Source organism: Anoplophora glabripennis, unplaced genomic scaffold, assembly GCF_000390285.2.
Source record: "Anoplophora glabripennis isolate ALB-LARVAE unplaced genomic scaffold, Agla_2.0 scaffold2285, whole genome shotgun sequence".
Taxonomy (NCBI): domain Eukaryota; kingdom Metazoa; phylum Arthropoda; class Insecta; order Coleoptera; family Cerambycidae; genus Anoplophora; species Anoplophora glabripennis.
In genome coordinates, this window is record NW_019418358.1 from 1 (window position 1) to 14,849 (window position 14,849).

The 14,849-nt window shown below is 32.1% G+C and overlaps 1 protein-coding gene across 1 annotated transcript; it reads left to right on the top strand.

Moving 5' to 3' along the window:
* The first annotated feature begins 654 nt into the window (after window positions 1-654).
* Window positions 655-14,451, top strand: LOC108916264. Its single transcript, XM_023456684.1, has 7 exons — window positions 655-790; window positions 903-1,193; window positions 1,250-1,518; window positions 5,148-5,377; window positions 13,451-13,612; window positions 13,671-13,829; window positions 14,097-14,451. Exons 1-5 carry the CDS (start codon window positions 674-676, stop codon window positions 13,480-13,482), a joined length of 939 nt encoding a protein of 312 aa, XP_023312452.1. The 5' UTR covers window positions 655-673; the 3' UTR covers window positions 13,483-13,612; window positions 13,671-13,829; window positions 14,097-14,451.
* The last annotated feature ends 398 nt before the right edge of the window (window positions 14,452-14,849 follow it).

Genomic DNA, 14,849 nt, shown 5'->3' on the forward strand with positions numbered 1-14,849 from the left:
CATAGAATAATGGCGGCGGCGGCGAATCGTGGACCATTATTCCATGGCTAGAAATTAGCCTCAATGATTTGGCATCGAGAAGGATTATTCCTCTTTGTCCGGCCTCATCTCGTGTAGGCCTGGACACACCTTCGTAGGTGGGCCCCATCTGTCGTTTACTCCGACCGCAAATGCAGCTGGTGTAGGCGCTTCGTAGGATCTCCTTTTGTCCTGGCTGGGCCCCGCCGGCTAGGGCTGTTCATGTTTCCCCGCTAACCACAATCTACAACTAGATGCGCCGCTAATGCCAATAGTGCCAATTGCTAATGCTGTCATATAGGAAGCCAAAAAGGTTAAAAGCTTAGTGCATATACTGCTGGAGGTAGCGGCCTAGTAGCGGAGGTTGTGAGGTAAAGGAGGGTAAATGCTGTCTCTAGCAGCATGCGATGGGTCAGTGACCATTACAGGAGCCAATCGCGTACTGCTAGAGAGAGATAGCAAATACACCCTCTTTCTCACTCTCTGTCTCTCTCTATAACCTCCGCTACACTCGGCCACTGCACTGATACCTTGCCTCCAGTCCTCCAATAGTATATACTCGAAGGCTACAAGTGACGACTGACGGCATTGTGCGTTATGTATATCTCTGCTATTCTGTTTTTGTTTATGTTTAAAAGAAGATTGTTGCAGAATAATGGCGGATCTTAAGGAAACGTCGTGTAGGCTTTGCTTTAAACCTGTAACCGATGAAAGTTTCGAAGTGATAAACAACATTATCAGGGACATTCTAGATGTTCTTTTGCTGAAATTGGTAAGCACTCATGTACGTCTTAACAGTTTCGAGCGTAAATTATCTTTCAGTATTTAATTGTTATTTTCCGCCACAGTTATTTTCTTTATGTTTGAAGATGTGTATTTTTCAGAAATTTGATAGCGAGAGCAAAGAGGTTATATGTAACGTTTGCAGAAGAAAGTTAAATGCGGCGTTAGAATTTAAGTCGACGTGTTTGAATACCGATAAGACAATTATTCCTTATGTGGATAGCGAACAAATGTTACAGCCCGACTTAAGAGAAGTGTATGTACAGGAAAAGAAAATTGAATTGGTTCGCAGTCAGAAAATATGTCGATTGTGTATGCAGCCAGTAGAAAGTGAATTTAGGTGCATACGTGAAGAGGAACTTGAAGCTATTAAAAAATTGATACCTGAAATGGTAGGAGCAATATTAAATACTTGCACATTTTGTAATTTAATAAAACTGCTTTGTAGAATATAAATATCATCAAAGGTCCCGTTGTATGTAAGCCATGCTGGGATTCTCTATGTACTCACAACAGTTTCCTGAAAGATTGCTCAGAGGTAGAGGAAAAAATTAAAAGTATTTTTGATAGTTCAGCCACAGGAAGTCAAATAAATACGTGTCCACTTGATTTATATGTTAAGACTGAAAACCTGGACAAGGAATTCGATATTAACGAGATGGAAATGTCGATTAAAGCTGAATGTGTTGACATAAAATCGGAAGATGAGGAAAGAAGGTAAGAGGAGACTATCTTAACATTAATTTAAAGAAATGGCAGCCCGTGGTTCTGACATTTTGTCACAATCTGGTGATGCAGTAATTGTAACAAATTATGAGATTGTCGGTTATATACGATATCATACAAATTTTTATATAATCATTAAGCTTTATGTTAACAAATTGGAAAAATACGTAAGATCCTTATAAAACAATCAGTATGACTTCGAATCAGATATGGGTACAAAGAATGCTACACTAAATTCCATTTATTCAATCAATTTTTTAACTGGACAGAAATAATTGGGGGTTATGTAAGCAGATTGCAAGAAAATCAGTTTGACCTTCAGTCATTCTTACCCAAAATTAATTTTGAAAGAATTTTGGAATGAGGTATTGAGCTAATTCAAATTATAAAAATACCTTGAAAAAATGCTCTTCAGATCGTCAAAAAATATTTATTTATTTTTTTTGTAATATACAGAAAATATCTTTGGGTTAGTTTAAAAATACTGTTTTTCTCAGTATTAAAGCTCATGAAAACAATTTGTGAGCCATAGAACTCGATAAGTATCAGAGATTTGAGGAAGGACTTTTAAATTGACATTTGCACTCAAAAAAAAAGGACAACTGACAACTGTGTAGCATTGTGAAAATTGTAAATAATATATTTCTGAAAATATTTTTTTTTCATGACAATTTTTGATGAAAATATACAGGGTGGGCCACCAGTAACGCCTCGGTCGCTAGAGACCAAACGGCAAATGTTACACAAAACCTGTTTAGGTGGGTATGTGTAGGTTGATTATGGCTACATTTTAAAAATATTTTGAGATATACAGGGTGTCCAGGAAAAGCGTACCATATCAAAGTTATGTTTTTTTAAATGGAACACCCTGTATTTTACTGCATTTTTGAAAGCACCGTAAAAAAATAGGTGAACTTTATTAAAGGTTCTGCATACCTAGGACTTACAGTTTGTGAGATATTTCAATTTTAGTGAAAATGCAGGCATAGCGTAGAAATTTAATATTAGCAATAAAAAAATAATTTTAAGGAAGCAGCTTTGGAGGGTCTATTTTAGATCCTTGAAGTTATAAATTGTTATATTTGTCGTCACTTAGTATTATACAGGGTGTTCAAAAAACTGCTGAATACTTCTCTCAACTTTAAACAGCAATAACTTGGTTATTTTAAATGGAACACCCAGTATATTTTTACTTTGGGAGTTGGGAAATTTAAAACTCTTTCAAACTGTGTATAGGTTCCCTATACCTATCTCTAACGGTATTGGAGATATTTGTGCCGTTTCGTTTTTTATCGATTTTTTTTTTAAGATGTATCCACGTGTCTTTATCGAGGTCTTTACTGAATTGGTTTGGGTTCTTCTTGATGACGTCTCTTTAAATATATTGAGAAAAATGAGGATGCAATTAGATGGCGCACCTGCAAATTTTTCATATTCAGTGAGAAATTATTTAAATCGAAAATTTAGTAATAAATGGATAAGTAGGAATGGTGCATGTCAGTGGCCACGTAGGTGTCCAGACCTCACCGTAATGGACTTCTTTGTTGCGAGCTATATAAAAAATCTTGTATACAATGTTCCACCTATTACTTGCGATGATATTGGAGGGAAGGATTAGAGATGCATTTGCGTGAGAATATCATTTGAAGATAGAATAAGATGCTGTATTCAGGAGAATGGTTATCAATTCGAACATCAATTAAAATTTTTCTTTGTTTTTTCTAAAAGTAAAAGTTCCTTTTATCATTATCATGAAAATATTCAAAAAAGTTTTCTAATAAAAAATATTATTTTATAAGCCGAATAATTATAAAAAGTTATTAATTTTGTATAAATATGTTTGTAGTAAGTAACTGAATTATTTATGAACATGAAAAATATTTATTAAAGAAAATTTTACTTTTAGAAGAAACAAAGAAAAATTTTAATAGATGTTCGAATTGATAACCATTCTCTTGAATACAGCATCTTATTCTATCTTCAAATGATATTCTCACATTCCTTAGAATATTTGGGGTGATTGTGGCAAATGCATATCTAATCCTTTCCTTCATATCATCGCAAGTAGTAGGTGGAACACTGTGTACAAGATATATTTTTATACAGCCCGAAACAAAGAAGTCCATTACGAGAGGTTTGGACACCTGTGGTAGCCACTGACATGAACCATTCTTACCTACTCATTTATTACTTAATTATCGATTTATATAATTTCTCACTGAATATGAAAAATGTGCAGGTGTGCCATGTATTTGCATTCACATTTTTCTCCTTATATTTACAGAGACGTCATCAAGAAGAACCCAAACCAATTCAGTAAAGACCTCGATAGAGACACGTGGATACATCTTACAAAAAAAATCGATAAAAAACGAAACGGCACAAATATCTCCAATACCGTTGGAGATAGGTATAGGAAACCTATATACAGTTTGAAAGAGTTTTAAATTTCCTAACTCTCAAAGTAAAAATATACTGGGTGTTCCATTTAAAATAACCAAGTTATTGCTGTTTAAAGTTGAGAGAAGTATTCAGCAGTTTTTTGAACACCCTGTATAATACTAAGTGACGACAAATATAACAATTTATAACTTCAAGGATCTAAAATAGACCCTCCAAAGCTGCTTCCTTAAAATTATTTTTTTATTGCTAATATTAAATTTCTACGCTATGCCTGCATTTTCACTAAAATTGAAATATCTCACAAACTGTAAGTCCTAGGTATGCAGAACCTTTAATAAAGTTCACCTATTTTTTTACGGTGCTTTCAAAAATGCAGTAAAATACAGGGTGTTCCATTTAAAAAAACATAACTTTGATATGGTACGCTTTTCCTGGACACCCTGTATATTTCAAAATATTTTTAAAATGTAGCCGTAATCAACCTACACATACCCACCTAAACAGGTTTCTGTAACATTTGCCGTTTGGTCACTAGCGACCGAGGCGTTACAGGTGGCCCACCCTGTATAGATTTGTGCAAAAAAAATTTTCAATTTAAAAAAAATGATTTAAAGATGCTAAATTTATTCCTTAATTGGCAATTCATAGTGAAAGCCAATCGCAGACGTTTGAACTCTTTACAGAAAGTAAAAAAACGAAAGTATCTTAAATATCAATCTCGGGTTTAACAAAATTCTTCAAATACGCAATTTTGGAATCAAGTTCCTTGCATCAAAAAAAATAAATTTATCAAAAAACGATAAGAATGTCTTGTGGAGGACAGTGTGAAATTTTCAAAACTCTGCTTAGATTTTCTGTATCAAAGCCAAAACAGCTCGAGGGCCGAAGGCCCGAGAGAAAGGTCAAACTTCGCGTCAGCGAAGTTTGCCTACCTTTCTAGTTATATGATTAAAATTAATAAATTTATAAATAATGCTATTGTAGATTGTATTTAAATTATCTGTAGCTAACTTTGTTTAAGGATTTATTGTGTGACTGTATACGTAGCATCTCGCAAATGCCTTTTCTGATAATTAAATACATTATCAAAGATTGAATCGATTCATCATTAAAGTTGAAATTGTGCTATCAGTACTATGGTTGATTCAATTATTGTCATAACCCCTTAAAATTAATACCTGATTATGAAAAGTACTCTGTATATGCAATTTTTTCAGCGACACACCACTTCAGATCTCCAATATTGTACCATTTGAGGAGAGTGACTGTAAAAATGAAGAAGAGGATGGATGTAAACATGAGAATGGATCAGAAGTGAAAAACAGACAAGAAAGCAAAGTATTGTACAAATGTGATAAATGTATCTACGAAACTGAAAGTGAAATCCGTTTTACGGCACACTGTGCGAGGCATGAGAAGGATTTGGAAACATATAAGTGTGAATCGTGTGAGTATAAACCTAAAAGTAAGAAATTACTTCAGATGCGCCTGTTGAAGCAAAAATATCCTTCAGAGGTTCAGATGTACAGGTGTAACGATTGTGATTATGAAACTAGAGACAAGAGTTATTTCAAAGGGCATCAACTGAAACATAAAGATCCTTCGCAGGTTCAAATGTACAGATGTAAGGACTGCGATTTCGAAACTAAATACAGGAGAAATCTCGAAAAGCATCAGCTGAATCATAAAGATCCTTCGCAGATTCAAATGTACAGGTGTCAGGATTGCGATTATGAAACTAGATACAAGAGTTATTTCAAAAAGCATCAACTGAAACATAAAGTTCCTTCGTACGTTCAAATATACAGGTGTCACGATTGCGATTTCGAAACTAAATACAAGAGTTATTTCAAACAGCATCAACTGAAACATAAAGATCCTTCACAGGTTCAAATGTACAGGTGCCACGATTGCGATTATGAAACTAAATACAAGAGTTATTTCAAACAGCATCAACTGAAACATAAAGATCCTTCGCAGATTCAAATGTACAGTTGTAATGACTGCGAATACAAAACTAAGTACAAGAATGCTTTCAAAGTGCACCGACTGAAACATGAAGATCCTTCTCAGGTTCAAATGTACAGTTGTAATGGCTGCGAATACAAAACTAAGCATAAGAATGCTTTCAAACTGCACCGACTGAAACATAAGGACCCTTCACAGGTTCAAATATACAAATGTAATGACTGCGATTACAAAACTAGACAGAACAGTAATTTCAAACGGCATCAACTGACACATAAAGATCCTTCACAGGTTCAAATGTACAGGTGCCACGATTGCGATTTCGAAACTAAATACAATGCTAATTTCAAACAGCATCAACTGAAACACAAAGATCCTTCTCAGGTTCAAATGTACAAGTGTAACGACTGCGATTACAAAACTAGACACAACAGTAATTTCAAACAGCATCAACTGAAACATAAAGATCCTTCACAGGTTCAAATGTACAGGTGCGACGACTGCGATTTCGAAACTAAATATAGGACATTTCTCAAAAAGCATCAACTGAAACATAAAGATCCTTCACAGGTTCAAACGTACAAGTGTAACGACTGCAGTTTCGAAACTAAATACAACGGTAATATCAAACAGCATCAACTGAAACATAAAGATCCTTCGCAAGTTGAAATGTACAGGTGCCACGATTGCAATTATGAAACTCCATTCAAGAGTTATTTCAAAAAGCATCAACTGAAACATAAAGATCCCTCACAGGTTCAAATGTACAGGTGTAACGACTGTGATTATGAAAGTAAATACACGAATAATATTAAAAAGCATCAACTGAAACACAAAGATCCTTCGCAGGTTGAAGTGTACGGGTGTAACAAGTGCGATTACAAAACTAAATACAATAGTCTTTTAAAACAGCATCAACTGAAACATAAAGATTCCTCACAAGTTCAAATGTACAGGTGTAACAATTGTGATTACGAAACTAAATACAAGAGTGTTATCAAACGACACCAAGTGAAACATAAAGATCCTTCTACGTCCAAATGTACAGATGTAAGGACTGCAATTTCGAAACTAAATACAGAAGTATCAAACAGCACCAACTGAAACATAAAAATCCTTTATTAGTCCAAACATACAAGTGAAACAACTGCGATTACGAAAATAAATACATATACAAACGGAGGAAAGTCGCCTAATATTTTAGTTTCTTCTTTCTAGGGGTATCATCACTTAAATGTTTATATAATCTCTTCATTATCCGTGATATTCAAAGTTGACATCGAAGATGTTTTACTTACGTAAGAATATGATGACTGTGACGTGGAATGTTGGCTGATAGGAGACGTAAAAGAATCTGAAGATTGGGACTGTTCATGTTCCTAAAAAAGTATTGGTGAAGATAATTTTTATAAAATTATGTGGTGAGCATTAGAATATTCACTAAGTATTGGGAGAGTCCTACGTGCAAAAAAAAAATCATTCAAATGCACAGTCCAGGCAAATGTTACAGGAGTGTTCTAGATCAAACTAGAACACAGTGTGCGTGTACATATAAAGTATAATTACTTATCAGTCGAAAGGGCATTCAATTTTGCATTCACCCATGACAATTAATATGGGCCACTCCATTTGGAAAAAAAAAGTTTTTCAACTCGTAAGATTATTAATTGTAGGTCTCGGTATTTCCGAGTCTGAATAACGTACACGTTTTGCTCACAGATGACAAGATAGAGTAATTTATGGCAAAACGAACTGTGAAAAGTGCACGTTTCTAACTCTTACGGTTTAAACGCTATCTAGCCTCATTTAGAGACGTGAAATTGTGATTTTTTTTCAAAAATAACTGATTATCTCGAAAACGGTAAGTTTTAAACGGCATGTACATTAAATAAACTCTACACATGATTCCAGACAACCTTGATTAAAATTATTTTTTTTATATAAATTTTACACTTGCACAGTTACAGAAGAATCCCTCTCAGGTGGAACACCCTGTATAAAAATTTTTCTAATGGGTGCCTTTTCGTAAAGATTAGTAATTGTATTAATTGTTAATACTGAATTTCTGTTTGTTACGTACGTACCTAAAATAATAAAAAATAGGAGATAAAATACAAAAATACGATGGGTTCAAATCTGGACAACTTGGAAGCCGCTCGATAGGATTTTTAAGTCCTATTTATATCCTAGGATATTATCTGTTTTGCCACTGAAATTCATCACTTTATTGGAATCTTTTTATCTGTTGTTCTTGTTCTGAAAAGCTAAAAGTAAAAAAAATACAATTAAAAAATTATATAGAATTGTTGACGCTCTTGTAACAGTTTCTTCTGTTTATTTTACACTCCTAATACTATTTTATAATAACTTGATTTATCTGTGATCTTCTGCTAAGAGATGTCTAAATATATTCAGATTCCAAAATCAAATTCAAAATGGCGTACAAGATCAAAATCGCTTCTGAATAATTTTTTTATATTAAAATGTGTTCAAAGGTCGCAAAGTAGCCAAAAGATAAATATGAGATATTTTTTCAACACACACACCTCGTGCATAACCCTTAACGGTAATGATTGAAGAAGTTAGTCTGAATCTAGACGGAAAAAATCTTAAGAGTGTGGCTATCGCCATCTTTTCGACAGTATCCAAACTATGGGAATGTTCAGATACAAACGATTCGTATAATTTCCCACATGAAAACGTTAAAAATTTGTACCTTTCCTGTTTTGTCCAGTTCATTTATAAAACCACTCAATAATTGTGACTAATTCATGTGTAAATAGTATCCTAAAAGCATTCTGCTGGGTGTGACTATATTTACACGAGTATTACACTTTGAAAGTATGGATGAAGAGCTTAGGGGTCCAGCTATCCCCCCTATAAATATTGTTGCTTTATCTTTCTTACTATAAAATACACATGGTCTGAAGCTAGTCACAGTTCCTCTCCATTTTTTTGAAAATAATTAAATATCTCGAAAACGGTTAATTTTAGGAATAGGGAAACTTCATAAAAGTCCACCTAAAATAACACGTAGAATCCAAAATTGCAATAATATATAGGGTGTTCCATTTAAAATAAGCAGGTTGATGGCGACTTCCGGTATAACCGGAAGTGGTACGTGGACGCCATTATTTTAGTTGAGAAGGGCATGCCCGAAAACCCGGTACCCCAAATTTTCAAAATTCAAATCGAAGTCGTCTCTGAAATAATTCTAATGGGACGTCACCGTGAGACACTCTGTATAATAGTCATTTTGATGAATAATATTAATAATCTGTAATTGATTTTTTAAGGAAACTAGGAATACTGTGTTTTTTGTGGAGTACATGAAATACTTTCGTCATTCATTCATAACTCATAAAACGATTTGTTGAACTCTGAACTGCTTCAAGAAACATACGAGGCTTTAACTACTGACACGTTTTAAGCAGGTAACTTTTGTGATACCTATCTTGAATCTATGTCCATGTTTGCTCTTCCACCTTTTCCTTCCCTTCACTTTCCACTTGGTTTCTTTACAAGATTTATGAGTGGTAGTTTTTATTCCATCTCATTGAAGTCCTCCTTGTCACTGAGTTGCTTGTTTTTAAAGATAAGCCGAAAAAATATAGTGTAGGTTATTTCAATAAATTCAGTACATGTTACTGTTTATTTATGTAACATTTTGTTGTTCCAGATACTTTGGCCAGGAAATACGTCAATTTTGAAATTAATTTTAATCGACTACTTTTTTTTAAAAGATTTATCGAAAATATCATTCTGAATGACGAAAAAAATATCGTGAGAGTTTGAGACCTTAATATTAGTTTTAAGAGGTCTATCATCGCTAAATTCAATTTTTTATTCTTGATCCCATTTTTGCGTCAAAACCATCGAGGTAAATAAAATTATCTACATATATTTTTTAAGGAAATTGAATTCCCTACAAAAAAGGTCTGATTGAAAATTTTCGGCAGACAAGCCGTTTCCATGTAATCAAGCCTTGAAAATTGATATGTTTTTTCGATTTGACTTTATAGCTTTAGAATTTTGTAAATAACGAACAAATTAATATCAGAAAAAGAACAATACAGATTTTCAAAGGAAATTTAATGCTCTACCAAAAATTCATAAATAATCTTTGGTAGTAAAACTACATGATTGTTATTTTTAAAATTATTTTGAAACAGAAAAACTACTTTCTTGTAGAAAATGAATGAATTTGAATATATTATGAATTTTGGATATTGTTGGTGATTATATTGATAGAATAATAATTGTCGATGATGTATAATATCAATTGGTTCCATTGAGTGAAAAAAATTGGGTCCAAAACGAAAAAAACAAAAATCTACTTCAACTACAATCGTGAATAACTTTTAAAGGAGTAAATTTATGCAAAAATGTTAACAGACCTTTTTTGTAGAGCATTAAATTCCCTTTGAAAATATGTATTGTTCTTTTTCAGATATTAATTTGTTCGTCATTTACAAAATTCCAAAGTAAAAAAGTCAAATCGAAAAACATATCAACTTTCAAGGCTTGATTGCATAGAAACGGCTCGTCTGCCGAAAATTTTCAATCAGACCTTTTTTATAGGGCATTCAATTTCCTTCAAAAATATAAGTAGATCAATTTTTTACCTCGACGGTTTGACAGTTTTGACGCAAAAATGGGATCAGGAATAAAAAATCGAAACTAGCGTTGATAGACCTCTTAAAACTACATAATATTAAGGGCTCAAACTCTCACGATATATTTTTTTATTAAAAATTTATTATAAATTTGTATACAATCTATCCCACTAATTCTCCTCATAGAATCTAGAACCTGGCCCATTCTTTAGCGATACCCTGTATACATTTAAGTTTTTTCTATGTTGTTATACACTGCCCTACATCGTACCAACATTTTTACGCTTCTTTGTACACGTAGGTAAATAAAAGTTCAAACGTAGTTGCTTCGTTATAATGCAGAGCCAAACAGTTCTTTTATACGTGGTGCGAAACAGGATCCGCAGTTCTATTGTCATGAAAAATGGTCCATAAACGTAAGGAAAAGATCTATGACTTTCTTTTATACCGCCTTAGGTACATCGATTTTCCTTTCATCCCCAGACAGGCTTGCATATTCCGAATAATTCAGGGAGAAGGCGAAATTCCTAACACATCAGTCAGCGTTACGGGGGAGGATTTACTTCGCTTGACTGTTATAATTTGTTTTTCCGTGATTGCATCTGCATCATAATGGATAATTTTTACTAGAGCCGTAGTATTTCTTCGAATGAATATCACTTTTTTTTGTTGTTTAGTTTCGACTAAAAAATTCAGTATATTAAGTTTTAATGTAACCAGACACAAAAATTCTAATTCTGTTGTGTCTTTTGTCCTTTCAAATATGCTGACTTTTCTATATCTAAAAGTATTGTAATTGAATGAGTTGCGGTAAGGATTTTAAAATATTGAAGAGAAAGGCAAATTAAAAGAAAATTGTTAAAATTGATTTTAAAATAAATTATATGTGTGAATAAATTGTTAACCAATAAATACAGGAGATATTTAAAATTAAGAAAGAAAAAACAAAATAAAAGGAAGTTAGCACATGACCAATTAAAATTTTCATAAAAGTGAATTTCAAACAAAAATAAATATAATGTAATAAAGTATATTCAAAATTAAAAAAATGTGATTGGTAATAAGAAGTCAGATTACTAAAATTAAAAAGTTGATTTAAAATAAAATTAGTGGAACATGAAAAGATAAAGTGTTGGGTAACTAGAAAAAATAATAATAAAAATTGGTGGATTACAGCTAGAGTTCTGAAAAATAAAATATTTAATAAAAAAAGGAAGATAATTTTATTGCCAACAAGAAACAAAAGTATTCAGTAAAGGAAAAACCATTTATAAGAAAGAATATAAGAAAACAGTTTCAAGATNTTCTTCAAAATCTATAATTAATATTTTAAAAACATTTCCAGAACAAAAGAGTGACTAAAGAAAACTCCTCGATTGAAACTATCATTATACTATAGCTATAGCAATGTCATTGCCTACTATTAATTCTATTATTTCATAGTAGTTCTCGATTACTGGAAGAACATTTATTAAAATAAATAATTTAAATAAAACTACAAGAAAAGGAGCAAAAATATATTTCATTAAAATCTGCTGGAATATAAACAATGCAAAGAAAACAAAACATACTTGTACTAAAAGTAACGGAAAAATGAAATTACATTGAACAACATTTAATCGTATGGGAAAATAAACATTCCAAGCACGTTTTAAATGCACGCAACAAAAATAAACTGATGAATTTTGAGCTCATAGCATTGACAGCTCTTCTCTTACGGAACAGGGACAACATGTGATCGAAGATATTTTATAGCAACATCTATAAAATTTCCTTCACTGGCAATTTCTCGAAGGGGAAACCTTTGAGACGGCACAACCTTTTCATCAACACTGCTAAAAATGTTTGTTATATTATTCTTATTACCTTTTTAAAACATATTACCTTCCAAATGTTGTATTGATAGGGACAGCTCCATGTGTGAGAAGACATCGTTTTCCAGTCACTGTTACCTTAATATCTGTAGCACGGAAATGCTTCGAACAGACGTAATTAACCTTTGATAAATCATATTCAGATATGGCTAAATTTTTAGCCACACCGTTCGTATCGCAGGATTTTATGGTATTCTACAAATAAACACAGAGCTAGAGTTAGTGTCAAAATACAAACATAATAAATTAACAAATAAAATACTTAGGACACCTTACACCCTTGTAAGAACGCCCATGGAAACTATGTCAAACTTACTTGTGAAAAGAAGTAGCACATATTTGGCTCTTTTCCTGTAATTGTCGGCATATTATACGCCGCTTTGGCATTTTTATTGAAATTAAAAAAAACATTAAAAAGGTACAAAACACTGAACTCGGCTAATATCGATTTCACAATAATAGACTAATAAATTATTAGTAATAATGGCGTCCCTTATAGTACCGTTTAATACCAGGCAATGATGCCACTTACGGCGTTTGTATTGTTAGGAATTTCAATAATGTATTTTTTTCGGATATCCAGTATCCAGAATTTGTAATTATAAAACAAGTTACAAGAAAATAGTGTCGTAATCTTATGCATATCACAAAATAACAAATTTGTAAGTCGAGGTCAAGAATGAGGTATATCCTTGTACGTTAATCAATTAAAATGACCTGCAGGGGCTGTGCACTCTCTGTGGTGGGGGAGGATTACGCAATAGTTCATACACTTGCCATTTTGGCGCTGGCATCTAGGAATCTTGGGTGTTGTTGATAAAACAGGAATCAAGTTTATCATTTACTATTTGAATTTATTTTGTTTTGTGGATGGTTTTGTGGTATTGTTGTATTTTATTTATTGTTAATTGATTATAAACTATAATAGGACAATGGTTTTTGTGTGTTGTGGACCGAATTGTGATAAAATGTAACTAAGAATTAAAACGCTTATAATAAAGGAAACAATTGTACCGTAAATTTGTAACCTATATACAATATTTTTATTACACTTTCTTTCAGGTATACGATATTTGGGTAAAGAGGATTGGTAATCATACACTGAAGTCTTGATCCTCAAATTGCTTATAGGAGATACAGAGTATGCGATAAGCAGTGAATTTTGTCGAACTCCTGGGGAGAAAAAGTTAAAATATGGAAGTTTGTCCATATTATTTTTGCCAGGTAAATATATAAAAACTAAATAAAATATTGTGTCAATATTTTTGTATGTGTACTTTAGATTTTCATGAAAGTCCGACACAGGAAAATTCGCTTTATAAATATGGAAGTTGTGAAACAGAAACTCATTTGGAAGTACCAGATCCTATTCCAAGCACTTCTACTGAATGCAATACACCCAATATATATTCTGAAGTTCAAATCACATTAAGGCAGCCAGGTAATTTCGCATTTACTTAACCAGAATTAAAATTTTTAAAATGTTTCCAATTTACATTTATAGATTAGTATATTCTTTTATTGGAGGTTATTTGCAATATAAATTAGTGACTACTGTAAAATAAATATAAATCGTTGACTGAAGTATGTACTATTTTTAATCAACGCATGAATTTATTTGCAGTGTCCTTTACAGAATTTTATTTGATTATTTAGTAATACTTTTATAGAACTGTATAAATTGTAATAAATTCAATTCTCTTTAAAGGTGAAGAAGAGGATAATCCATTTATTTCAATACCAGGTACTTCAAGGGATTGTATAACCCCAACCGAACAGGTATAGTTAGTGCGGTAGACTCAATTACTGAAACTTCATTAAGATATAAAGGTGCTTACTTTATTTTAAATAGTATGTGTAAATATTTGTATTAGACATGTTTCTATTAGTAAAAGTGTAGTTTAAACAAATTTAACATTTCTTGAATTTCAATTTGAATATTAAGTTTATTTTCAATAAAAGAACACGGCCTATAACCTTGTGTGTTTGTGTGGTCTAGCTTGTAAAGTATTTTAATTTATATATTTTATAGTATAATATAACTTGCAATATGTCAGCGTATTGTAATTTACTATAAATAATTAAAAAAACAAATGCATTTTATTTAATAAAATAAACAAAACTGTTTACAACAGTGCAAAGAAATCATTTGAAGTACATATTAGGTAAGTAAAATTAAAAACAAAATAAGCAATTGTATCCTTTAGAAAGAAACGATACTTTAAATAATATCTATATCACTTATATATTGTCTGAAATTACTTTTCTGTGGCAGTATTTAGTATTTTAGAGTTTGAGTATTTTTTGCCATTAACAATTAAGAAATAATCCCATGAAGTAGAAGGATTATTGATGAAGGGGTTGTTTTAATAAACTTACTTTTGCTTAAAATGATTATATTTTATACTAAGATTGTAGATAATATACTTAAAAAAAACACTATTGTACATTACTTTGATGA